At 52.7% G+C, this 27,515-nt stretch overlaps 2 protein-coding genes across 8 annotated transcripts in view; one reads left to right on the forward strand and one right to left on the reverse strand.

Moving 5' to 3' along the window:
- Positions 1–11,664, forward strand: part of Atg7 (autophagy related 7) — a 197,824-nt gene extending 186,160 nt beyond the window's left edge. For all 4 annotated transcript variants that reach the window (XM_060383958.1, XM_060383957.1, XM_060383959.1 and 1 more), the window contains one exon: positions 11,435–11,664. In XM_060383958.1, coding sequence (XP_060239941.1) covers positions 11,435–11,467 — 33 coding nt within the window. In that variant the 3' untranslated portion in view covers positions 11,468–11,664. The remainder of the gene's footprint in view (positions 1–11,434) is intronic.
- Positions 11,665–12,235: 571 nt separating this feature from the next.
- Positions 12,236–27,515, reverse strand: part of Vgll4 (vestigial like family member 4) — a 114,017-nt gene continuing 98,737 nt past the window's right edge. For 3 of the 4 annotated variants that reach the window (XM_021653473.2, XM_021653474.2, XM_021653472.2), the window contains 3 exons: positions 16,129–16,324; positions 15,108–15,231; positions 12,236–14,813 (listed from right to left, as the gene is read on the reverse strand). In XM_021653473.2, coding sequence (XP_021509148.1) covers positions 14,542–14,813; positions 15,108–15,231; positions 16,129–16,324 — 592 coding nt within the window. In that variant the 3' untranslated portion in view covers positions 12,236–14,541. Of the gene's footprint in view, positions 14,814–15,107; positions 15,232–16,128; positions 16,325–26,057; positions 26,302–27,515 lie in introns of those variants that run through there. The other variant, XM_060383961.1, reaches the window with a different exon arrangement.

Consider the following 27,515-nt stretch of genomic DNA (forward strand, 5'->3'; position numbering starts at 1 on the left):
CAGGGGCTTGTCCAGGGGCTTGCTCTCTGGCTCCTCTTGGTATTCCTGTTCTCGGGCAAACAAAACAAAACAAAACAAAACCCAAAACCTCTGTTTTATAAACTTATTTAAGCAGAATTCTATTCTCTTTTCTTGAAGATTTTATTTACTATGTGTATGTTTGGATTTTGCACGTGTGTGCAGGTGCCCACGGAGACCGCAGGCACCAGATAAGGTGCCCAGGAGTCGCAGGTTATAGGGGCTGGGCGCCGCCCGACACGGGTGCTGGGAACCAAACGTGGGTTCTGTTAAGAGCAGACTGTGCTCTTAAGGGCTGAGCCACCTCTCCAGGCCCCTTCATTTCTGCTCTGCAACAGGAAAGAATGTCATTAAGCTTAAGAGGGAGGGCTGACTGGGAAGGTGGGGGCTGGGAGAGGACAGTGGAGCTGGTTCCATACAGAGGCCATTTCTCAAAGCCACAGTTTTTCTTTCTCAGTTCCATAACCAAAGCGTCGCCGCAGCTTGGCGCCTGCTGCTTATCAAATTAACGAAGAAAAAGAGGAACAGGAAAGAAACTAGGAGCAGAAAGCCGGCTTGTTTGTAAAATGGGTTAAAAGAGTGTTTATTAAGGGAAACAACTGCCCTTTCATTTTTGCTCTTAAAAACAGAAAGGCTTTCATGTTATAGCCAGTTTTAAATCTTGGAACTCAGCTTGAGGCAGGTTCCCCACCCCTGGGGATATGCCTTCATCAAGGGAAGGTTGGGATCCATGGACCCAGAGGCTGGAAAAGTACTGCCCAACAGAGCCTGGCCGGCCTCGTGTACCAGGGAGACACTGCCACACAGGCTGGCATGGCCAAGGCCCCTTAGAGGATGCCCAGCCTGAACAAGCCCAAGTGGCTGGAAAACTACTGCCCAGCAGTACCTGGCCAGCCTTGTGTCCCAAGGAGACGCTGCCAAACAGGCTGGCATGGTCGTGCCCCTCAGTCCAGGTCTTGGCCTTGGCACCTGCTGCCAAGGATGTACCAGTCTAAAATAGACCAAGATACGTGAGTGAAACAACTTTGGTGAAAAGCTGAGTGTTAGTTCTGTGGCCTGCCACTCTCAGCGGGGCAGTGAGGGCTTGATGGCATGGATGCCTGTCCTGAGACATCTCTATATTTAAGCGCGCGCATGAGACAGCCAAGGTAAAGAAAGACAGCTTGCCCCCCCAAGTGACTTCAGAACACTGTCGCCCTTGGAGCTGTGACCATGTGTCTGTCCTTGCTTCTGCTGCCCACCGCTGGCCCTGTGTGCCATGGTGTAAAGACAGCACACCCCGAACCACAGCAGCTTGGACAGCATCAGCCCTTCCTGAATGGCAGTCCTTGATGCTGGGTGGGTACGTGCCACTGGGCGGGGACCACACACAGTGGCTTCCTATTTGCTGCATGGAAGGGCCAGCATGTATCCCACACCAGCAGAACATGGCACGGAACCCTGAGTGGCCCAGCCCCGTCCACTGTCTCATATCACTCAAAATCAGATGTCCTGTAGCCTACGTGGGAAACTTATCTCCCAGGGCCTGGTGGCCATCTGGCCATAGTCAATCTTTTCTCATGCAGGGAAGGAAGAACAGCCCTGCTCCTCTTTCCTGGCTCAGCCCAAGCTGCCCTGCTGACTTTTCCTGCAGGAGGCTCCCTAGTCAGCCTTCAGTTCCCTTGCGGTCATCTCTGCTAGAGGTCCCTGCTTCTGTCTCCTTGTAGACCCCTCCTCCAGGAAGCCTTCCTGAAAGGTCAGATTTCTTGGATGTCCTCTAGGGAGGCCCTCTGGGCACTTCTGCTGGAACTTTCCATCCTCCGGGACTGAGGCCAGTCCATCTCCTAAGAACCTTCACCTCAGGCTTCTCCCTGTACCCATCTAGAGACCCCTGCTGGTGTCATCTAGGTGATTCCCTGGTTGGACTGAAGACTTCCCAAGCGAAAGGTTGAGCCCAGCATCTTTGCCTCTCAGTCTTCTGAGTTGTTCACCCCGAAGCAGGTGGAGATGCACTTACAAAGCCAGAGCGGGGAGCACAGATCTCCAGTGGCTCGCTGTCAGGCTGGGGGTACAGCTGTGGGAAGCAGCTTCTGCCCGGATTCCTCAGGCTGGAACAGTGGGGAAGCTCAAAGCCTCCCCAAGGACCCCAGTTGTCAGGAATGGCTCTCAGTGCTGGGTCCTGCCACCATTAGCCAGCCATGCAGTGCTGTGGTGGCCATGGAGGCCTGTCCTGAGATGTCTCTACATTTGGGCAGGGGCATAAGATAGGCGCCCTCATGTCCCTCCAGAGCACTGTTGCCCTTAAGCTGTGGGTTTGAGAAGAGAAAGGGGATAGATGGAGGGGGACTCTATTCTCAATAAATGGCTTCCCAAGAACTTTCTGGAGCTCTGGGAACTGCCCTGGCCCAGGGATCCTCTTACTCTACTCTTACTCTAATGATTGAACACACACACACAGAGCGCCAAAGCATCTCCATTCTTCCCCAGCAGGGAAAGGATCGTTGCGTGTGGAGGAAGGAGAGGCCTGTTCCCACCACAGGCCTTCAAACACCCAATACTTTCTAAAGCCACTGCCTCACAGGGACGGGATGCCTATGGGGTCTAGATGGCCACGACTGCACGAGCCTCTAAAGCCTGAGGAGCAGGATGGCAGAGAGCTGAGGTCCCATGGGTTGTAGATAGCTCCACAGAGCAAATTAGACAAAACCCACTATCATTTAAGACTGCTGCTGAGCACGGCAACCCCCCCCACCCTCACCCGGGGCCTGGTCTCTTCAGGCCCTGTTAATCCAGGCTCAAGAAGTCTGAGGCTGGGTGACCAGGAGCTCAGAGTCCGCCTGGCCCGTCCAGCAGCTGTGCTCTGACCCCTCTATGTTGTCCTGGGAGGAAGCCTGGAGGTGGGATAGGTCTACTCCTTCCCAAGTTCTTTTTGACCAGGACAACCAGGAAGAAATCAAAACTTTCCATTTCCCAAGCATAGGGCAGAGTTTGGAGCACACCTGGGGGAGGGAGGATGTTTGTGTTCCAGGAGCTCATTGCCGTGTGCTTTCAGAGTAAACGCCCCCATGGCCGCGCTCGGATAGGGTGCATCCTTGGCCAGCTGGCCCTTTGGCCTCAGTATCCACAGGCATGGCCCCAGCTGCTGTAAGCTAGCTCAGGGCAGCCGGGACCACCCTGCTGTTGTAGGGCTGGAGGCCCAGCTCCTCAGTCTGCTGTGGGAGGCTGCTCACCTTCCCCTCCCAGTGCTCACCGGAAGCAGCCACACAGCAACAGTGATTATGTCCCCAAGTGGTAAACACTTGTTTTCAGTACAGATGCTCCTGGCTAATGATGGGCAAGCCCTAGGCAGGGGACCACAGCACACTGACACCCAGCTCCTGCCATGCCCTGTACACATATTGGTTGCTTCCACTGGGCACTGGAGTTGGTTTTCATTTCATTTAGTTTTTCAGTTTGGGGCTTTTCTTAGTGTGCTTTCTTGTTGCTGTAACCAAAGAATAATTTATAAAGAAGAGAGGTTTCTTCAGCTCCTAGCTCTGGAGGACAGGAAGTCAGCGCAAGGAGGGCATCACACTGCGTCCCAGCATGGTATGGCATAACAAGGACGCTGGCTCTTCCTAGCTACTCATCCCATCACGGGTGCCCTATCCTGACGACCTCATCAAACCCTACCCATCTCCCAAGGTCCCCCTCTCCCAGTACTGCCACATAAGTACCATGTGTCAACCAGTCACATACCGAACACTAATAAAGCGACGTGGATGTTTTGGGCTTGCTTCCCAGCACACAGATTGCAGGACACACTGAAACCACAGTGGAGCTTTTGTAAACCCCACCAGTGTGTAAAAGTCTCCGGGTGGACAGAGCTTAATGCTGGTTGAGATTGTTAAAATAAGAAATGCACACACTTTAGTCCCAGCTACTCAGGAGGTTGAGGCAGGAGGATTGTTTGAGCTTGGGAGTTGCAGGCTAGCCTGAGTAACATAGCAGGAGACAGAAGACAGGCTCTCAGTATGTAGCCCTTGCTAGCTTTGAACTCTGTATAGACCAGGCTGGCCTCGAACTCACAGAAATCCACCCACCTCTGCCTCCCCAGTGCTGGAATTAAAGGCTTGTTACTGCGCTACACCTGGCCTTTTGAAGTCATTTTAAGAGAGAAAACGTCTTTAATTTTGGTGGTGTCCAGTTGGGTTTTTTTTTTTGGTTTTGTTTTTGCTCTTCTACGAAAATTTTGCCCACACTGAGACCAACCTCCTGTTTTCTGTTAGATGTGTGACAGTTAAGCTTTGCACATGGCTATGCCTGAGCTAGCTTTTGCGTGTGGTGTGCAGTGGGTGGCAAAGGTGGTGGCTCTAGTCTTTCTGGCACTCTTTGTTGAAAGGCTTTTGTCCTGTTGGAACCTGTGGCACCTTCGATGAAGCTTAGTGGCCCCCGTCTCCCTGCCTTGTCATACCTCCTCTGGTACCCAGGAGGAATCCAGGGCTGGTGCCCAGCTAAGCACACCCCTCTGTTTTCATCCTTGCCTGGATGCCACAGTGTCTGGTTGCTATTGCTTTAGAGAGGGCTCAGGAGGCCATTGCCTGCACTGTGCCTCTGTGGTGATGGCTGGCCCCAAGGGCAGAGCTCTCAGGACTCTGACCACGGGATACAGACCTGTTAGAACAAGCTTTCACTTTGCACTTGGGTCCCTTATTCTGAAGGTCCCTTTTGTTACTGTACATTAAGTACCAAAATGAGCTCCCAGGAAACCTGTGCATGGCCACACCCTCCCCAGGGCTCTGAGGGTTCCTACTGGCCTCCCTTCTCCTACCCTTTCCAATGGTGACCCAAAAGGCCTGTGAGGTAGAGCACAGGCCCTGAATGTGTCTGCCCCTTTAAGGTTTTCTAAGGAACCAAAACTCAGCGCTCCATAATGGAAACCACTCTGCAGCCTCCAGCGGCCATTTATCTCAATCACCAGTGCATTTAAGATGTGGGCCAAACATATAAATCATATCTTGAAAGAAAGTATGTTGGTGCCACAAAAATTACCCTGTATTCTTACCACCTAATTCAAAAAATGTGTTTTGAAGCTTAGGAGAGTGCAAACAAGCCCAGGCTCCGCTGTCTGTCTCCCCATACAGCCCACCTCCAGTCCAGACTCCACAGTGGGCTGCGCTTATGCGCTCACGCTGCTCCTTTGAAGGTCTTCAAAGGTCAAGGAGAAGGCAGAGCCCCGGGGTGGTCCGCCCCCATCGTGCCAGCCTGTCAGCTCAGTGGCTCTCACTTGAGGTGACACACTCTCCCAGAGCGCCTTCACCAACACCCCAGGAGAAGCACTAAACACCTGCACTCTGCGGCTCCTGGCTCCTCTTCCGGCCTAACAGGAAGAGGCGGGAGTGGGCCGGGGCTGCCGTTCTGGGGTCTCCCCTCTTGAAACTTCCACCAGGATTCTGTTCCATGTCTGTCTCGCGGTTCCTGGGAGGTTGGAAGAAACTAGTAGCTATGTGGCTCCTTCCTACAGACAGGGCCCCCAGCCCCAGTTCCTGGAGCATGTCTGCACGCTCCCACCGCACTTCTCTGAGAGCACTGTGAAAGCATTCGAGAGGAATGAACTCACACCTAGGGCCCCAACAGCAGGAACCTCGTTCTCACTTCCTGTCCTCCTCTCCTTGTGTGCTTGTTACCAAGCATAGATTTGTTTTTTTTTTTTTCCACTAAGTCATGTGTAAACATGTTCTCATACCCTTAAATCCTACCTGCAAATAGGCCCCTCATCCCTCCCTGTGCTAGGGGGACAGGCTCTGGCCTTCTTTGAAGTGGGAGGCAGAGGTTCCAGTCCAGGCTTACCTTACCTCTTCTCCACACCCCTCACCCTGGCCTTCATGAGGCAGCGTCCCTTCCTCAGAGGGACATTGGGACTTCCCTGCCACAGAGAATGCGCTAGAAGGTGTGTGGGTCTCCAGGTGTGGGGAACTGTTGCTGCCCCTTGCTGCTCCACCTTCCCTACATCTGTTACAACAGGAATAACAACAACAACAAAAAAACAGGTCCAAGCGGGAAGTTCCAAAAGGAGCTTTCTATTGCTGTGATGAAACAACCATGACCAAAAAGGAAGTTGAGGAAAGGGTTTATTTGGCTTATACTTTTACATTGAAGGAAGCCAGGACAGGAACTCAAACAGGGCAGGAACCTGGAGGCAGGAGCTGATGCAGAAGTCATGGAGGGGTGCTTCTTACTGTCTTGCTCTCCATGGCTTGCTCAGCCTGCTTTCCTACAGAACCCAGAACCACCAGCCCAGGGATGGCACCACCCACAATAGGCAGGGCCCTCCCCCAGCAATGACTATTTAAGAAAACTCCTCACAGCCAGACCTTATGGAGGCATTTTCTCAGGTGAGGTTCCTTCCTTTCAGATCACTCTAGCTTGTATCAAGTTGACATAAAACTTGCCCAGGAGCTGACAAGAGATTACCCCTCAGAACAGCAATCAAGAGAGAACATCATACCAGAGGCAGCAGGAGAGGGGATGAGAGAGATGAGGAGGAAGAAGGCTTCCCTGCAAACACCTGGCAAGCCGAGAAGCTTCCTTGAACAGAATGACAGTGTCCTGAAGGGAGAGACAGGCCCTTCAGTTTGTGCTTGGAAACTGCAAGAACAGAGGAGGTTTCCTGATGCTTAAAGGCTTTCAGGAGATGGAGGGAAGTTGCATGCCATGTAATTCCATCCGGCTTAGTCTACCTGCCAAGGAGCATGGACTTTAAACTTACAGTGAAGTTGCAAAGGGGTGGGACTTGCTCTCAGCCAAATGTGGTAGGAAGGAAACTTCCAGGGACCAGGGTACAAACTGCAGGGCTCGTGGTCCGATTTCTAGAAGACAAGGAAAGGAAGCTAAAGGGTCTGTGATCTGATAGCTGCCCTGCCCCAGCCCCATGGCAATCCCAGTTAGAACTGACAGACAGTTGGTGAGCAGCTACAGGTACACTCAAAAACACATGGCTTCCCTTAGCTCCTCACTGATGCCACCACATGGGAGAAGCCTGCCCTGCTGAGGGAAGCCTTTCTTAGCTCCCACCCTGGACAGGACAAGCAGGCCCGTGTGGGTCCTACACGGTTGCAGGTTCAGCTACAAGGCTAGCCCAGAGGGGTTGTGGCCGCCCAGCAGCAGCAGGGTCCCTTGTCTGCTTCACAAAAGGGCATCAGGTGCTGCATGGCACCCACAGGCAGCCCTGTCCCTCAGCTCCCAGCTTGCCCAGGCTCGGGCCTCTGCTTCCTGCCTCCAGCCACTACCCTGCTTCCCACCTGTCCTCGTCAGCCTAAGATGTCACGGACCATACATCAATCCACATCCCATCAGCCACAGGGGCCCACAAGCCTTGTCCTCTTTCAGGAGCTCACTCTTGGATTAGGTATTTTACCATAGGAAAGCCCTTCCTGGTTTAGTGTTCCCTGCTGACAGCCTCTCTCTACCCCGCACCCCAGCGTAGGGTTAGCTACCTAACAAAGAGCCTGTGGGGGATGGCATAGCACATAGGAGCAGGATGAGCAGGGCTTACATCCCTCAGGAGGAAGTATAATGGGCCTTCCTACTTCTCCCAGGGGGTCTGATTCCTGCTGGGAGCCTGTGGACGACACTCAGGCCAAGATCCTTCCTGAGTGCCAGCACAATCCACCCCAGCTCCTGCCCCTGTCCCTCCCAGAAGAGGGATATGCAGAGGTCCACAGAGGTCTTCACCTCAAGGTACACAGGCTGCCAGCACCGACTTTCACAACTGCAGTGTGGTTTGAGATGTTTACATTAGCAAATAAACACTTTTAACACGCCCCAAAACATAACTGCGCCACTCCCGGGTGATGGTGGTGAGGAGGCCCCTCAGCCATGGTGTGCTCCGAAGCGCGGTCCAGAGCAGCGCCAGGCTGGAGCCAGATGCTAGTAGCAGCTGCTTTCTAGGGTCTTCATGCCCACATTGCAGACCAGTGTGCCCTGATGCCCCTGGGGATGTGGGGTCAGGCAGACCTCCTCCCTGGCACCCCGAGGAAGTCATTGTTGGAAGGGCCCTTCTCTGGTCAGAGCCGTGGCTTGGCCTGCTGTCTCTCCTTGCAGAGCTGTGGTTCCTGCCCTGCCCTCCTCCAGTGAGACCGTGGTGTGGTGTGGGAGTAAAATACACCCTTTCTCCCTGTGTTGCATGGTGTTTATCATGACAATAGAAACCCTAGCCTAAACACGCGTGTGTGGTGTGCGCCTGCGTGTGTGCGTGCACGCATAGGAGAGACAAGTCATGTCAGTCCTCGCCTCATCTGAGCGCATGGTCTCTTGTTTGACATTCTGTACAGCAGGTCAGCTGGCCTGTGCGTTCCTGGAGATGCTGGTCTCTACTTCCCATCTCTCTGTATGGCACTGGGGTCACAGACACATGCTACCGTGCTCAGCCTTACATGGGTTCTAGAGACTTGAACTCAGGTCTTCATGCTGGCCCGACAAGTGCTTTTTACCTATTGAACCATCATTTCCTCAGCCCTTTTTTGGTTTGATTCCCTGAAGACCAACGGGCACCCATTGTGAAGCATCCGTCCAAAGTTTCTTTCTCATTTCTGGGTGTCGTAAAAAACCTTTGCCCCGTGGTGGTGGCATACACCTTTAATCCCAGCTCTCAAGGACCCAGAAGTAGTCAGATCTCTGGGTTCAAGGCCAGCCTGGTCTACAAATCAAGTCCAGGACAACCAAGGCCACACAGAGAAAAACCCTGTCTCGAAGAAAACAAACTAAATCAAATGAGAGAGATCTGTGCCTCCTCTGGCTGCAAGCAGAGCCTTATGTCTGCTGAGGCCTCATGCTGAGACCAGAGTTCAGGGACTCGAAGCCCTTTAGGCAGTTTTGTGCCCAATGGCTGCACCATCCACTGTGGGTTAGGCCCTGCCACATCAGTCATTAATTAAGAAAATGGCCCACAGGCTTGCCTCCCACTGGAGAGATTTTTCTCAATTGAGGTTCCCTCTTTCAAGGTCACTCTAACTCAGGTCAGGGTGACAAAAACAACAAAAACCAAAACAAAGAAAAACACCCTACCTAGCCAGCATAGACATTTGCTTGCTCTGTTTGTTTGTTTTCAAGACAGGGTTTTTCTATGTAGCCTTGGCTGTCCTGGACTTGCTTTGACCAGGACAGGCTGGCCTTGAACTCACAGAGATCCACCTGCCTCTGCTTCCCTGAGTGCTGGGATTATAGGCATGCGCCACCACTCCCAGCTTCTCAGCATAGGCATTTTTAAAGCTTTATAGTAAATGTCTTTTTTTAAAAAATAATTTATTTTTATTTTATGTACATTGGTCTATGTGAGAGTGTCAGATCCCCTGAAACAGGTGTTATAGACAGTTGTGAGCTGCCATGTGGGTGCTGGGGATTGAACCAGGGTCCTCCAGGAAGAATAGTCAGTGCTCTTAACCACTGAGCCATCTCTCCAGCCCAGTAAGCTTCTCTTTAGAAAAAAGAATGGAAGCTTGCCATGGTCGACTATGCCATAACACCAGCACTTGGGAGGCTACAGCAGGAGGACTGCTCTGAGTTCAAGGCTAGTCTGGGCTACAGAGTGAAACTTGGTAACTCTCCTATGCCAGCACAGAGCAGTAACATTTGAACACACTCTGCCAACTTGCCATATTCTTTATTCATGCAGAAGATGACTGGCAGCCTCTTCAGACTGGTGCTGTCCTAGCTACCATGTGAACCCCACCAGTGGGCCTGGTCAGGCTGTCCCAGGGAAGAACCCCTTCATGGGCCCTAGCAGTTGAGTCTGGAAAAATCCCAGTGGGTTTCATAGAAAGCCCTTTGGATGGCTTGTAGGTGCTTTTCCAAGGACCAGGCAGGGCCGGCAGCAGCAGTCTGAGTGGTCAGCCTTTTTGAAGTAAAGAGCTGCCTGAAGAATGAGCAGTCTAACCATGATGAGTTCTACCTGCCCATCCGCAGAGGGTGCCGCTGCCCAGGGAGGCCGAGCAGGAGATTCCAGAGCTCACCTTCCTTCCTTTCGCTCTGATACCGCCTGCTAGGGGGCCCCTCCTCAGTGTGCCCTTCCGCCACGCTAGCTGCCCAGCCTTTCCTATATACAGTCTCTCCAGCTTGGCAGCTCCTTGGCTGTGTGATCTCAGGCAAACTTCTGCCTCTCCAAGCTGTTTCCCTCCATACCTCGCTGGTCGGAGTATGGACCAGCACAAGTGGCTATGTAAGTGTGCTTGCTAAATAAGCCAGGGTGAGTAGCTGAATCGCGCTGCAACTTGGATGGCCCTGCCTCCCCAACTCAGCCTTTGTAGCCAAAAGACCAAGGGACCAAGAGTCAAGGGACTCTTACATACAGGCAGCGAAGCTACCTACTCCAGGAGCCCAGGCACCTGTCTGGTGGGGCTCTGGGGCCAGAGGAACAGTGTCCTCTGGGACAGGTTGGCAAGTTCTTCCGCTCTGAGGCAGAAGCGTCTGTAGAAATGGAGGGACGGTATGGGGGACACTGCCACCCTTGCTCAGGAGAGAAGTCACCTTCTGTGTTGCTTTCTACATCCTTGACAGCCAGCACTGCTATGAGAGTTTACCTTGGCCAGACCCCCTGCCTACTGCTGGCAAGCTGTCCCTTCTCAGCTCTTGCAAGGGCTGAGGTATCCTTGTGCAACCCATTCTAGGAACTGTGGAAGGCTGAAGGCATATCTCTCTAGGGTACCAGTCTTGGGACCTACTGTGTTGACATCAGGCCACCTCTCTGCAGGATTTTTTTTTTTTTTGGCCAGGAGTTACTGGGCCTAAGGGGCTTCTCAGGATGTTGCTTGGGTGGGTTCCCTCCCTAGTTTACACCCTCGGTCTCCCCAGGGACACACACCGAGGGACAGGGAGGATCTGGTGCTCTCTGGTCTCTGTTATCCTGCCTAGGTGACCTGGGTTGCTAGGGGAGGGCTGTTCTCAGTGACAGCCAGCTCCATTGCCCAAGAGTGTTGTCGGCACCTGGCCTAAAGTTCAGTGTGGACAGTAGGGCAGCACAGGGTGACCTCTCCTGCCAGGTCCCTGAGGGCCCCTGCCCTCACAAGCTCAGCGACAACAGCACAGGGTACTGACAACTGGGTGGGCCCGTGGTGCACGCTGCAAAGGTCAGGACTGGCTGGACACACCAAGGACATGGAAGAGGGTGAAGGAAGGGGCTGCCCAACCTTTGCTGTCTCCTGTTCACATTCAGTTTGCCTGCTGGCTTTGAAGCCTTCAGAAAGGAAGAAACTTGACGCCTAATCCATTGTACAAGAATTAGGGAATCAGTCCTCAGAGAGAGCCGCTCAGCAGAGGGGGAACCCCATGTTGGGAGGCACTCCTGAGTGCCCGTGGGAGTCTATGCTTCTGTTGTCATGGCAGCTGTAGCTGGGAAATGTCATCTCTGGGCATCGTGGGACAGCAGAACCCCTCAGCTGAGTATCTCCCCTTCTCCACACAGATCTGGGACATGAGTGACGAGGAGACCGTCTGAGGCAACCACAGCTCAGGAGCGCTCGGCCCTCAGCGCAGGACTGTGCCCTAGGACTGGTGATCTGGGCCCTGCCACCTCCCTGGTCCTGATCCCCACACCTCCGGGGACAAAGGTGTACCCTCTGCCACCCAGCTCCGCCCTTTCCTGTGCCATCTCACCAGCTCTGAACTCAATAATAACTTTAGCATTGCCACTGATCTGGGGCTCAGGTCCTTCCATGTGCATTGATTTTCTCCCCCCTTGTCAGAAGACCCCCCCCCCAGGATCTTTTTCACCGTGGTCCCCAGGAGTGGCAATGAGTATCTGATCCAACACAGATCAAGCAAGGCTGTGCTAGGAGTCCAAGGGAGAGCGCCTGTGTTCGCCCCAGCAGCACTGAGCTTGTAGCCTCAAGGGTTCAAGTGGATACCAAGCTGGCCCACCCTCAGCCGTGAGCATGCTGCCATGCCACCCTGCTCAGAGGATGGAAAGCTCCTGCCGCAGCCCTGTGCTGGGCTAGCAGGACAGAGCTCTGCCTGACGGGTGCTTCACTGGGGTCGCTCCTGGGGCCAGGCTCGTTTTCTTCTTCATTCTGGGGGGCCCTTGGCAACTGTGCTCACCTGCCCTAAGCAGATGTGCTGTTCCCAGCAGATTTCCATAGAGGGGACTTGAGAGGACCTTGGCCTAAGGTAGCCCTACCCATCTGCACGAGGCTTCCCAGAAGCAGCCAGGCCTGCCTGGGCACAGGGGCCCACATGCCACCCTAGGATTCAAGAGCCGCACACAGCCTTGGTTTAAGAGCACTTTATTATTGTTCTTAAGGCTACTTTTAAGTACAAAAAAAAAAAAAAAAAAAAAAAAAAAGATGGCCTGCCAAACCTTTTTTTTTTTCTTCTTCCAGGAAAAAAAACAGGCCACAGAGAATGGTATATTACAGATTTACAAACACAGAGAGGGGTCAGCACGCACATGGATGGCTTGGTTCTGGGGAGGTCACAAGTCCTGCCCAGGCAGGATGGCGCACTCCTCGGCTGCCATGTGTGGCTCCCCTCCAGGGCACGGCCTATTCCAGATAGGTCAGCGCACCAGGGACCCGGCCACCGCACTGCCATCTCCCCGCCCCCAACAGCGACGACCTGCTCACTGACGGGTGTCTGAGGCCCGTTGCCCACAGAGCCAGTCCGCGGTGCGGTTGTTTTTCTGTGACCACCTCAGTAGCCTGCAGAATAACAAACTAGTGGCTAGTAACGCGGACGCAGTGTTGTCATGGAGTAACTGTGTACCTGCACGATTACAGACACACCTACAACAAAAAAAGATCAACTTTTTTCCCCCAAACAACAACAACAAAATGAATGATTACGATAGGAAAGGGAAAATTAAATAGCTACATATCATTAACAAATTAATTGTTCTTCAAAAAATACCTACAAATTTCTCTGTACATTCTTTACGCACAGCGTAATGATGGTCTTTAAAATTACCTATATAAAAAAAGTGTTCTCAACAATTCTTTTTTTCCTACAGAAAATATAGGGGCCCGAATGCCAAGCTTGGAAGCCCAGAAAGTGGAGTGAACGTGTGCGGGGCAGGAGGAGGGCCGTCTAATTTTGTGAAGGCGGGGAGCCACCCTGTGACTATGGGAACCGGTCCCCGCCTTTCCACTGTGCCTGGTTCCCGAGTTCAACAGCTAACCTGTCTCCTCCTACGGAAAGTCAGCCCCATGGGCTCCCATGTTGCAAGAGTCCATAATGCCTTGTGAGGGAGGTGGTCCTAGCCAGGTGGTGGCCCAGCCCCCAGGAGGGCTAGGCTGGGGGGACAGGAATCTCAAGGCCGGGAGGAGCAGCAGCTGTCGGGTGGCCCCGGCCGTGTCTGTCCTGCTGGCTTCTAATGTCTAGTTAGTAGCTATTAATAGAGCGGGAATAGTGACGCAGGAATAACTGTAGAGTCAGAGGAATGTGTACAGCCTTGGCCCCGCAGGAGGGGGCGTGCGTGCAGCCCCATGCTGCAGGCACCTGATGAAGCCAGGAGCTGGAAAGGAGCAGTCTGTGCAGCAAGGAGCCTCAAGACATGAACTCCACGTCCCCAGCCCAGGATGCAGAAAATGAGCAGCAGCGGGCTTCCCCAGCCTACCACACCCACCGGCTGCGCGCTCCTCTTCGGAGTCAAGTGAGCGTTGACTATACGTCTCAGAAGCACAGCTGTACCAGCAGTGAGTGTACCTAGGGCTGTAACTGACAAACAAACAGGCTAATGCCGACAAGAAGCCAGTCAGTGCTACAGTTTGAGCTTACGGTCAATAGAAACCAGCTATTTTTCTTAAGACATACACCGTGTCAGAAGCACTATGGAGTCCTCCAGCCTTGGCACTAGCCTCACAAACTGCAGTGTTCACAGAAGGTAAATGCCCATGGTCGGGGGGGTCAGCAGTGCAGCTGTGAGCACCTCAAGCCTAGAGAAAGACCTAGAACCTGCTAGAGACCTTCTAGGTTCAGCAACAATGTAAGCACACATGGTCAGAAGTGTTCCCTAGCAGTTTGCCCTCGGTACTGGCACCTCAGACAGCTGCCCCGAGGGCAGCCCTGCCCTCCACAGTGCAAATCAGGACAGTTCTCTTCAGGCAGACACATGCACACACAGACTGAGCCAGACCCCAGGTGGAGGCCAAGCCATGCAGACCTGGCCTCCCAAGCTAAGGGCACGGGCACAGAGCGTCCGGATCCCTGTGTTGTCATGGCTTGTGACTGAGAAGGGCCGCAGGGTCCCGGCTGCCAGGTGGCACACCTGCAGAGGTTTCTTTGGTAACCAGGGCAGGAAGCAAAGATGCTCCGCTGGACTGAATGCTCCGTGCCGTTCCTGATGCCACATTGAGGCCCCTTGTATGAACACCAAGCAAGTATAAAAACAGAGCAGAACAAAAAGTCCAGACAACATGGTTTTGCGAATAAACCACCCTCCCCCCTCCCCTCCTGGATTTTTTTTTTTCTTTCTGCTTTTTTGTGTTTTTTTTTTGTTTGTTTGTTTTTAAGCACTGACTGTTCAAAGCTCAGGCAAACCATGCAGATCCCTGTGTGGTCGGAGGGTGGTGCCCCCCTTCAGGAGACCACAGAGGGGGAGTGACTGTGGCTGACCATGTGGGCAGTGGGGCTGGCTGGCTGGCCCCGGCGTGAGGCCGACTCCGGGCTGCTGGACGCGCTGTCCTTGGCCGCTTTAATCTGAAGCCATGTGTCACCCAGTGCTTTGGCAAAGTGGTCATCCACAGAGCCAGTGATGGACACCGAGTTGGGTGCGGGTTCTGGTTCCTTGTAGTTCTTGCCCAGGCTCCGGCGGAAGTGTTCTTCTACCACAGGGTCACATGTGGCGGTCGCTGCAGAGGAGGAATCAGAGGACAGGCAGCTACGTCAGTGGGCCGGTACCCTCGACAGGGGTTCTAACCCACACTGGGCTGAATCCAGAGAGTCTGTGGCACTGAATAACAATGGTGGCTCCTGTCTTCCCGTCACCCGGAGCCCAAAGGGGCCAGAGACAGAACGTTCTTTTTCCCCATCCCACCTGAGCCATGCCAACTCAAGCCTTACGTGACTTTAGGGAGAGAGTGAATTTACAGCCCACAGCTTAATCCAGGGCTCCCACGGGCCACAGGCCGCGCTGGGAAACTCACCACTGGGCGGTCTCCGGTAGCTGGCCGAGCCCGGTGCAGAACAGCCACTGTGCGCAATGGGGCAGTGAGAGAGGTTGCAGTTGCGGGCGCCCGCAGATGCGCAGGTGATCACGGAGGGCCGGTTCTGTAGGAGAGAGAACAAGCCGGCTCCTCCTCAGCCGCTGGGCAGGTGCACCAAAGGGCCCAGCTCCTCCTGGCAGGGACCCCCTGCACTTAGCTGCGAGCCCACTGTGCTACAAAACAGCAGGGCCAGAGGGGAGACTAGAATGCGGTGGGGTCCCCGGCCCTGGTGCCTGCAGGGGAACCATACGGCATCTCCTAAGGGCCAGGCCCCTTCCTCCCTGTTAGTGTGTACAAACACTGACAGGAAACCTGGGAATCATAGGCCTGGAGGCTCAGACACCACCCTGGGTCGGCCACAAAGAACCACCCCACCCCCGCGCCGCCTCTGAGCTCTTACTCTATAGTTTTTGTCAGAAAACAAACCCTTTTGCTGTGTGTGGGGCTAAGGCCTCGCACATACCAGACAAGGGCTGCCTTCTACCTCTCTTGTTCTTTGTGAAACACGGCCTTATGAAGTTGCCTTAAATTGTAATCCTCCTGCCTCAGCCTTCCAAGTAGCTGATATTATAAGCCTGAACTACCAGGCCTGCCCTTGTTGTTTAAAAAGTAATAAATAATAATCACAATAATAATAACGCCTGTGTCCTAGTCACAGGTTTGTGACCACTGACTTTCTAGGATTCAAGCCCCTAAACAAACCACTTAACTTACTTAACTTTGGCCTTGTGAAATCATACTGCGTAAGCACAGGCCTCTCAGGATTACTACCCTGAGGAACAGATTGCCAGGGAAGATTGGTGCGCAAGGCGGGGGTGGGGGCAGAGGTGGAGGACATTCATTTAAAACAACCCTGCAAAGAAATGAAGCCTCAGGAATGGGAAGCCCCTCACTTCCGGACTTGTGCTCAGGGTCCTCCATGCAGCTCTTGGTCCCCACACCCTCCTGACATAACACGCACCTGCTGCCGCTCCACAGCCGACCTGCCCGTGTCACCGCTGTTCTTAGTCAATGCAAGAGGTTGCTCCATGAGACTGGGGAGGGATGCATACAGGTGGCCACCATGCAAGCTTACAGCAGGGGCTGCGGCCCGCTCAATGGGACTGCGGCTCCGTTCCCGGGGGTCTCTGCGGCAGTCTCCATTGACAGTCTTATTCCTGAAAGACAGGGGCAAAGAGGGTCCTGGTGAGGAGCCATGTACTTTCCCCCAGATGTTTCCATGACGTTCCTACCCTAGTGCTAAGGGCAGGCCCGAGTTGAGGAGCAAGGCTCTAAATACAGCAGAGGAACCTTTGGGCCAAGGTTGGCTTCGTGGCCTCCGTCCTTCCCTGCTGGCAGATATGTCACTTAGTAGTGCACGAGATCAACCCCACGGACAGTGTGACCACAGCTGGTCACTGAGGGAGGATGGGAGTGCTGATAACCCAAAGAAACGCTGCATCCTATGAGCCAGTTCTGGAGTGAGACCATCCTGGTACCATCCTGGTATCTGCTCCTAAGCAGCACAGGCTGTTTGCACCTGTCGAGACGGCAGGACACCGAGGCAGTGGGGCAGTCTAGTGACCGGCCCATCTACTGGTGACCAGTGGCCCCCTTTCCTGTGTGGCTCTGCTTTTCGTTCGTGTATGAGATGGCGGTGGGCAGCACATGTACCCAGAAACCGAAGGCAGCAGCTCCCCTGAGCTGTAGGTGCCTGCACATCACAGATGCTCACTGCCGCCTCCTCTACAAGGACCTTTAGACAGTGTCCACACAAGTGTGGCATGAGAACCCGCAAGGCCCAGCTCACATAGGGTGTTCCAGGCTCAGCTCTGTCCTCCCTCCAGCCCACTGATTCCAGAACCATCACCACCCGCTTTCCCCTCAGGGTCTGTCCCTTTTTAACCAACTGCCAGAGCAAACCTGTTACAGTTTAACATTTAAAGGAAAAACGGGAGATGAATCCTCAGGCTTTTGGGAATTTTAGATGATTCCCTAAGCCCCTTTCTTGGCCTGCTCTTTACCATCAAGGAAGCAAGTCATGTGCACTCAGGCTGTAAGCAGAAAGCAGCAGGGCTGCCGGCTGGGCCAGCTGAATGCAGCACTGTAACCCACTCTCCACACATGTGACAGCCATATCTTTTTTTAGTGGCCAATTAACTTTCAATTGTAAGAAGTGACACAGCACATCCTGGGTACCCAGCATCCCTTTCTTCCACTGGTGGCCTCTTGTAAAACTGCCCTGCAGGACACTGACACGCCCACTCGGTAGTTGTGTCACAGCCTGGCTTTCCTATGTTCATCTCAGAGCCATCTGCTCATTAAGCAAATCTGACCTCACAGAGCTCTCTTCACCTATCAGCAGCCAGCACCTTTTCCGTTGACTGTTCCCGACGGGCCTTTCCACCCTCGCCTCTGGCTCTTGCCACAGACTTTTCACGCTGTAGTAACAACTATCCACTTGCCATGCTTCAGAGAGGGCACAGCCATATTGTGCTTCTCCGAATGTGCACTGAGGGCAGAAGCCACCACACCTCTGCTGCTCACCTCTGCCTGTTGTATGCTAGCACTGAACGCTTTGGGGAGACAAAGTCCTGCCTGTCCTGAGCTGCAGACCAGCCGCACTGGTAAAGAAGACATTAGAGTGCAGAACTGGAGGGGGCCAGACTCGTGAGGAACCAGAGAACCAACTAGTGGGCTACAGGGCATCCGCAGCCTTTGGACAGATTCTACACTCGCAGGGATTCAAGCAGCAGACACTAGCGAGGACAGGAAACCCCAGAGAGCACCATGGTTCCCAAAGGACCCTGTAGCAGGCAATGGGTAAAGAATAAGCCAGCATAAAGAGGGATGAAGGGCCTGAGGAGGACAGCCTACAGATGGCACAAAGACTCAGGCAGGCTACCATCACTTGTCCCTTTGACCTCAAGGTCATGAGTTCTCATCACCTCCAACTTTTGACCCCCACAGCACTTTCACAGGGTCAAGCACCAGCCTCAACAATGACAGACACAGAGCAGAACGGGGTGGTACCAACAGGGGCCTCCAGGACTCCACACCTAGGAGACCAGTCAACAGGCACTGGGCATGGTACATCACAAAATACCACGAAACACAGAGAAAGCATGGGAACTTGCTAGTTAATTTTAGCAAAATTACATGTCACTCATATTTCCAGCTCATTTTCCTGGTTCCTGGAGCTTAAAGACAGACATTGTTTTCCACATCCCTCCCGCTTTGAATGAATCACAGCCCAGCGCGTCCTGTGCTGTCAGGACGCTGACCCAAACCACACACATCCTGCCGCTCCTTAAAGACCAAGTTGGTGGATGGAAAGCCAACAAGGGCCCTGCTAGGGCCTAGAGGACTCCCGGGGCTGCCTGGGAGTGGCGACCTTGCCCATGGGTCGGCACTTCCAGGCTATTTTAGGAGAGGAACAGAAAAGATGGGTGGGCGAAAAAAGACCGCCACAGACAGCCACCAGGGTTTTCTGGGGATAGTCACCATGTGCGCCTGGTCACTCTTTAAGCTGCAGAGACAAAACGTCAACAGCATTTGGGGAAAGGAGACTAATCCCAAGAAGTACAACTCCAAAGAAAACACAGGGTGGCGAATCAAGTGTCTGGCCCTTAACCGGGTACAAGTCGGAGGGTAGCCCTGCGCAGCATCTCGCTCAGCCTCAGGAATCACGGTATGTTGGCAGAAGAGTAAGGAAGGACCCACCCAGGCTTAGGCTTCCCACAGGATATCCCAAAGGTGACAGAGTGAGCCTTCCTGCTGTCGGTCTGTGCTGTCGTCAGTGTACGCCGAGGCTAAGGCCCGCTTGCTCTCTCACTGCGCGCCCTGGGAATCTGGATAACAGTGATGAGTCTTCCCACAGTCTAGCACTAATAGCTGTAGGGACAGAAGCTAAGCCTTCAGCCTCTCTGAAAACCATGACCAATCTCGAGGCCTTCTGCTTTGGCCAGGCATTGCGTCATTAGTGGGAACATGATGGTGCGTACCACATCCTCTGTGTCTCCAACCATCGCTTCCCATCCCTTGACAATCAGGAAGAAAGCTACATCCATCCCTACCTCCACCTCAAAGCCAAGAGAGCGTGACCCATCGAGGCTGGTTGACATTTCTGTCCCCTGGCCACAATGGTGCTGTCTCACTTTCTGCTCAGTGAAATTTTAATACTCAGCTCCAAGGAGCTAACCAAACAATGCATGCCTCATTCCCTGTTACAGGAAGCTGATGCCTGATTCTTAGCTGGGAAACCTCCAGCTGGAGCAGAGCACTGGAGGAGGATGGCCCTCAGGCTAATCGTGCTAGTGGTCTTTTCATCCCATGCTGAGTGCTCAGACGTTACTATGATGAACTCCAAAGTGGAAAACCGGGGCAGAGGGGCCCAGGCAATACCTGAAGTTACCAAGATGGTCCAGTCAAGGACTCCACTGCCTAGCTCACTGTCTGCAAAACCATCTCTTTCCCTGATGTGGTGGAGAGAGGTTTCTATTCATCTCTCAGCAAGGCATTTGACACTCTCCTATGAACTGCCTTTAATTTCTGTCACAGGCTGAATGGGGTCTCCTAAAAGATGTTATGTATGACCAGAGCTAATAAGATGAGGTCACCAGGGCCACAACTCTATACCATTGGAGCGCAGCTACGGTAACAGGCTCTCAAAGAAAAGATGATGCTGAGACCAGGGGTTGTCAGTTAACAAAGCCTCCCCTAGAAGGGGGCAATATTTGATGTAGACCAGGTTAGCCTTGAACTCATAGAGATCAACTTGCCTCTGCCTTCCCAGCACTGGGATTACAAGCATGCACGCCACCAAAGCCAGCTGAAGAAACCTATCTTGAATGGCCCTCATAATGTCACGGCGTAAAGCACTCCTGGGCTTATGGTCTGCCATACCCCTGGCCATTCTGGAGCATGCAATGTATACGCTGCAAAACAGCCTCAAGCTGCGTCCTTCAGCGAAGATTTCAGACGCACTATCCCGATAGGAGATAATAAGTAACAATAAAGGCATCACGGGCAGCCTGGAATAATGCTGTCTACAAGAAGAGAAGCACCACACAACTGTTTTAGTCTAGTTTCAGCACGTTAAATAAAAAAGCTGGGAACCGGTGACGCCTGACCCTGGGCTGGCTAGCCTCTACTAATATGTGTGTTTGTGCCTTAGTTTTTTGTTTTGTTTTGATTTTATTTTTAAAAGTTCTAAAACATTTTTTTTAAGCTTATAAAGGTATAAAGAAAACTTTTTTTTTTTGGTTCATCTGTATAATAATTTTGTGCTAAGTGTTCTCATAAAGTCAAAAACTATTTTTAAAAATTGAAAAATTGGGGCCAGCAAGTTGACTCAGTGGGTAAGGGCTTGCCTGCCTTGCAAGCCCAATGACCTGAGTTGGCTCAGTGATGAAGTCACCTAAGGGCTCATTCCTCAGGGAGCACCTGCCATTAGGGGCACATGGCTGGCTTCTCCAGCTCACAGTCCTGTCTTTCCACTGCTTTGTCTCCATCCCTGGAACTCAATTGCTTTACAGATCTCTAGAAATTCTATGCTCCACAGTGGTGCTTTCTACTGACTGACCTATAATTAATGCAAAACCATTTTAAAGCCTTCAAGAGGTGGTTCTCAACCTTCCTGATGCCGCGGCCCTTTAATAGTTCCTCATGTTGTGGTGACCCCTAGCCACACATAAGTTAGTTATTTTGTTGCTATTTCATAGCTGTAATTTTGCTGCCGTTATGAGTCGTAATGTAAATAACTGGTATGTGTCCCATAGGCTGAAAACTGCTCCTCTAGAGTCTTAAAGAAGCAAGGACCGGAAACCTCACTGGCCCTCACATAATACATGCTTTGCACTGAGCCATGGCTGTGTACTTGCTGAGCCATGTGCTGAGCCAGCAGGCCAAGGCCAGTCAATGAGGATGAAGAGTCCATGGCCCTGGGCCTGGCCATTCCAGAAGTCAGAGGGATACCTGCATCAGAGGGAATGAATGCCTGCAGAGCTGACTATCATCTGATGTCAGCTCAGGAGCTCTGGATGGTGCTGGAAGGAATGTTCCTGCCTGGTTTCTACTTCACTGCCGACTTGCTACAACCACAGCTGAGCACTGCCCCCCCATCCCCCAGTGCTCAACCAGCTATATGAGAGAAGGGAAAGGGAGGAGAGGAGGGACAGGTCTGCCCAAGTCCCACAGCAGGCAGGTGACTGTGCAGGGATCCAAGGTACATTGAGAGTCACGCAACCACTCCTGTCACAGGAGGTAAAGGCTGCCAAGGGAGAGCCGCCTGGGAGGAACCACACCCCCCCACCCTTCTGATGAGAACTTGTCCCCAAGATGGAGCTACCGCTGCTCTTGAGTCATGAAAGAGCCTGGCTGTGTCATGATGTCCTTTCTACCACCATCCTGCTCCCCTGGCCCCTCCAGCAGCCCCGCTGTCCCTTGTATCCCATGACAGCAAAGCAAGGACACCTATGAGCTGGGACCAATAGGTCAAGCTCCTGGAAGCTGCGTGCAAGCCTTAATTAAGAGAGAGAATCAACCCCACACACTCTTAGAGAACTGTGTGCAGCTCCATACGGTTCACTTCCTGTCACGGTGAGAGCCACGCAGCATCTCTCACAAGCCTTCTTTCCAAATGCACAGTGCTGCCAACTGAGGCAGAGTCCCCTGCTTGGCAAACCAGGGGGACATTCCTAGCAGTTACTTCTGCCCACTGCTGCGTTGACCAGAATGCCACACAACTCCATCTACTAAAAAGATATGAAATAACCAGATGCATCCAAGGTGGCTCCTGGTTGCAGAGAAGCGGTCCCCACCACAAGCCCAGCTCGATCAGCTTCCCCAGGCTGGGCCTCACACTTGTGCTCCACTCTAACTCCAGCCCCAGTTTCCCCAGACCAGAACTGTCTGCATGTGTTTTACATCATTAGCTGAGACAACAGAAAGAAACGGAAGCCTGAGAATCGGGTCTGCCATGAAACTGGAGGTGGAGCACCATGCTCTCCCCGCCTTAGCCAAGCAAGAACTGGTCCACCTGTAGCCACAAACCCTCAGGGACTACACACAAATGGGCCAAGAACCCATGTGCACGCCAAGCACAGTTTACAGAGCCTGTGGATCATGTGCTGCACACATGCACACTCCGATGCTAATGAATGGAGATGCTGCTGAGATTAATAAATGTTCATTTAAGATCCCTGCTGCTCCTGGGTGTACAGCTGTTTTCGTCATTATGCGGTCTCTCAATGAATGATACTAAAGAGTACAACCACTATCATGCTTTTGGCAGTAAGCAGACCTCAAACTAGTGAGGGATGGAAAGCATCAGGCTCTTCCTGCTCAAACCAGCCGCCCCATCTGCCCTGGGCAGAAACCTCTGGATCACTCCCTCTCCACCAGTGACAGGCGCCACTGGGCTGCCGTTTACACTGTCACCCTTTGGTACTGCTGAGTACTAAGCGGTACCCATGGTTCCAGTGAGATGGAGACTGGAGAACAGGGTGAAGAAGCAGCTGGGCATGTGTCGCACAGCACCAGTTCCCTGCAGCCCCACCTGGAAGCCCACCCCTCCACCCCTGACTTCCACCCTTAGCTTCCCCGGGCCAAGCATTCCTAGAGTGAGAAAAGGGGCATGCAGGTCTGTAGCTCCCAGTACTCCCGTCGGAAGGCCATAGCTGGCCAGGAGAGAGGACACAGTCCCTCCAGCCGCCAGGAGTAATGCAGACAGAGCAGGACTGGCCGGTGCCTCTCACACCAGCAGGCAGGGTTTTTATGAATGAACAGACTTTAGAAAGAGAACCCTATTCTTAGGAGAAATCAGCACCAGAGGAGCTCGTGAGGCTGGGCAGTCAGGGCAACACTTCCACCAGGACTCCTGGAGAGACTCTAGGAGGCTGATCCGCCACCACAAGCCACCAGAGAGGAAAGGTCTGGAAACACCATTGGCCACAAGCTTAGACACCTGCTACATGAACCCTAGGTATTGAGAATTATGGCAATGAGCTAGGCACCCAAGAAAAGATCTTCAACACCTACCATGGTTCCTATATAACACGGCCAATAAAAGGTCCAAAGGCCTTTCCATCTTGAGTACAGGTTCTCAATGTTTAGGGCCGTGATTGTCTCCACACACCTAGTTTGTCCTTGCTGAATTCCATCTTTTAAAAAACTGGGGGAGGGGAGGATTTTTTTTTTTTTAATTCATAAATGGATTTGTAGAATTAAGCTTTAAATTACTTTAAGGAAAGATGGTTCTTGAGAATTACCCTGTTACTTGAAAACACTACGGTATGCTAGCAACTGGTTGGGCTAGTTACAACCCAGTCTTCTCCATTCTCTCCTCTCTCTCATTTTGTTTTTTTTGTTTGAGATAAGGTTCCTGGCTGCCGTGGAACTCCCTCTGTAGACCAGGCTTGCCTCGAACTCACAGAGATCCACCTGCCTCTGCCTCCCAAGTGCTGGGATTAAAGGTGTGCGCCACCACCGCCTGGCTAGTCCCCTCCATTCTTAGAAGTTCCCCATAGACACAGAGGCCATCACTGAAGGCCTACTTCCTCTCTCCAGGTCTCCAATTTGGGATTCTTCTGCCTCAGCCTCACTTACTGTTAGGACTGTAGGCATTTGTCACCACCTACAGCTCTCTGCCTGAGCTGTGCGCCCTGTTTCCTCAGGTGCTTCCTCACATCTAACGCAATGCCCTGGCCACAGTCTATCAGTCTAAACTCTGGAGCTATGAAGAAGGGTAAAAAATGAACACAGGGACCGGACTTTCTGCTCAATGCTGATGTAACATTTGCTTTAGGCCCACGTAAAGGAAGAGCTTCCAAAAGCCAGATGGCCATGGTTCCTCTTTAGAGCCCATCCAGCTGAAGTCACTGCTCCTGGAGTCCTCTGACTTCATTTGTGGATGATAGGACCCAACAATGGACGGCTGGCTTTCCATCCCTCAGCACTAACCACTGTTCCCCAACACTGCTTAACTGGTGACAGTCATCACTGTTCTTCACCTGAAGCAGAGTTTACCACTAGTTCTATGGTTTATTTCTGTGCTGTGGTAGGGAGAACAACACCACTAGATTTTTTTCTTTAGAGGTATTTTTGTGTGTGAGTGTTTGCCTGCACAAGATGGGGTGGAATCCCCTAAAACTGGAGTTACAGGTGGTTGTTAAGCTACCATGTACGTGAGTGCTGGGAACTGAACCCTGGTCCTCTGCAAGAACAGCCAATGCCTTTAACCTCTGAGCCATCTCTCCGGCCCATATAATACCATGCTTAAGGATGTTGTTCAGTAGCACCAAGTATATTTATTCACATAGCTATATAAACCATTACCACCACCTCCATGAACTCTCTACTATCCCCACTAAGCACACAGGTCAGCAGCCAGCCCAGGGAACGGCCACATGACCTCTGGATTAGCCAACCCCCTCTCCATACTAGAGGCCTTGTGTAAGTCAACTCATGGACCATCTTTTTTTGGCTCTGGCTTATTTCGCTTAGCACGATACCCTCATGGTTCAGCCATGTATTGGTATGTTGTCAGAATTTCCTGCCTCTTTAAGGCTGAATATATTCCACAGCAACAGAGACTCATGCTTTTAGCCATCCACCCACTGATGGGCATTTTCTTGTGCTGTTCCTACCCTTAGGCTAGGGAACAGAGCCACTGTGAGTCTGGGTGAACAAACCCAGAACACCGTACTTTCAATCATTCCGTGTAAGTTCCCAGAAAAGGAGTTGTTGGGTCACAGGGTGATTCTCAGTCTAACGGTCCTTAAAAGTTCTGACAAATCACCAGCAGTATATCAGGTTGGGCCTCCCATTTATCACCTGTCGCTCCCTGCTGCAGAAAAACCGAAGAAAGGCTGCCAGGAGCACAGGTCTGGTCCACAAGCACAGAACTGATAGGCCCTTATAAAAGCAGCCTACCTGGGTTGTGAGGGCAACACTCACAAACACTCTGAACGTCCCACACAAAGGGCAATGCAGGCTTCTCCCCTCCCCCCCCCAGCCCACCAGGACACAAGACAGTGTGGAGCTGTGGCCGCCATCAGCTGTGAGCTTCTGGGAGACTCGCAGCCGCATAGCTGTGGTTCTCATTTCTCACTACCAGCCCGTAACAATTGCTTCAAGCCTTCCAAGGGTGGCTAATGTTAGCAGCAATAGCTGCCACTTGTGTGGCAGCAGCGTGTGATGGGACAAGTCCTCAGTGAGTCTGCACCACTCCTGCCACAAGGACACTCCAACCTGCAGGCCCTTCCCCAGGCTCCCAGAGGCCAGGTGTGGTGCAGCTTAGCTGGGTGGGGGCGGGTCTTAGAGTAGATGTGGACAGAGCTTTGTAGTGCTATTGTGCAAGTTCCCCATCGCTGAGACAAAAGCATTTTCTATCAGACCCGAGAGGTCAAGAGTTCGCTGGCTGATGATGAGCAACAGGGGAACCTGAGTGGAGTGTCCAGGGGGAAGCGGCCCCCAGGCTGAGGTCAGAGCCTCTAGACTTGCCAAGTGCTTTTGTTTCTCGTTATCTTCTGTTATGAATAAACTTGAGAGCAGAAGGGTGAGCCTGGCGTCTGGACTGAGAAGGAACAGGGCCCCCAGCAGCTGCTCCCCTCCAACTAGACCCTGTCACGTGACAGCCTCACCGGAACCTGGGTTCTCCTTAACCCTGCCAGCTCCCTCCACTCCCGTGACAGCCCCCTCGCCCTTGCAGGAAGATCTAGTGGGTACATGGCTCAGCTTTGGACAAGATTCGGGGTGGCCAGGAGACAGGGACCCAAGGAACGTCCCTGCTGCGCCCATCAGCTTTGCCTCCCCCAGCTTAAATTAATTACAGCTGAAAATACAGCGCTGCCATCTGCTTTGAAAACGGCAGGATAAGGGAATAAAATGAAAGGGGGTTTTGGTACTAACCTCACTTTAATCATTGCCAAGGAGCATGAAGACAGCCCAGCGTCCTCCTACAAGAAAGCCTGGGGCCTCACAAACTTGGCATGCAAGGCGGGCGCGCGCCCCGTCAGAATAAGAGTCCTGGGGAAGAGGGTGTGAGGTGCGGGGCCGCCTGCCCCGCGCTGCAGGGGAAGCTTCCTGCGGGCCTGGGAGAGGCTGGGAACTCCTGGGAGGCGTTATTTACAGAGTGCCGCCTGCCAAGAACGTTGCATGCATCGCTGCAGTCCCATTTTCAGAGAAAACAGATCTGCTGTCGGAGTTACAGCAAGTCACTTCCTCTTTCTTTGTTTCCCTACCTTCCATAACATCAGGCTTTTAGCAAACCCTACAACTTGGCCAGAGGAAATGCTGGCAGGAAGGGGTGAGGCAGGAGGGAGGGGAGAGCCCTGCAGTTGAGCTTCTGTGGGTTCTCTGGTCCTCGTGCCCTCCTTCGCAGACCCCACTTGAGAGGCTGTTCTGTTAGAAGTGCTGAAGGCTAACTTTGCAGACACCAGCCAGCGCGGGTGGGCGCATCCTCTCTTCCCGCTGCACATCGCCCAAATCGGCCACCTCAGTTACTAGGGGAGTCACTCGACTGCCTGGTTCTTTCAGATCCAAAGGAGGCTTACTTCAACGTGCATGGACCTGCTGCCTGCTTTCACGTTTATATCAAGCATTTATATCAAGCAGGCTCTCATAAGCCAGGCCTGTAGCCCAGAAGATGAAAGCCTCCCAATGAAAAAGCATTTCTTGTGGGAGGAAAACACATTTAAAAAAAAGAAAGAGAGAGAGAGAGAGAGAGAGAGAGAGAGAGAGAGAGAGAGAGAAGGAAGGAAGGAAGGAAGGAAGGAAGGAAGGAAGGAAGGAAGGAAGGAAAGATGGGTGCAAAGGCTGTCTTTCAAACCTGTGTCCATAAACCCTGCCTCCCCGAGTGTAACTTTCTAGTAAAGGCTGCATCCATCAAGCCCAAGGGAACACCTGGTAAAATGGTTAACCAGAACAGTTTCATTCTTTATTTCAGAGTTTACTAAGGGTACCCAACAAGAGACTAGTAACACACGCTCCCAGCTCAGCTCAGCAGGCAAGGTCCTGGAAGGGAAAGAGAGGAAGGCAGGACCACCAGAGGGACATCGGGATGCAGGCCTACTCCTTCCACCCACCGGGTGCGGAGTCCTGTTCAACCACTCAGCCCCACTCCACAGCCACACCTCACCTCTCCACCCAGGACTAATCCCCTTCAGCCCCCACTGCCTCGGGAAGGGCATCGATAAACTGACCCAAGAAGTCCATACAAATAAGGCCCCTCATCCCATCACACTGTACTGAGCAGCCACCATTGCCCCATCCTGGGAGTTAACATGTTATGGGAGTTATTCAACACAATTCAGTCCTTTCTAGAACACTTTCAGAAGGCTTTCCTGCTAAAGGAAAAGATCTAGTGAG

This window comes from Meriones unguiculatus, chromosome 5 (assembly GCF_030254825.1).
Source record: "Meriones unguiculatus strain TT.TT164.6M chromosome 5, Bangor_MerUng_6.1, whole genome shotgun sequence".
NCBI classification, from domain to species: Eukaryota; Metazoa; Chordata; class Mammalia; order Rodentia; family Muridae; genus Meriones; species Meriones unguiculatus.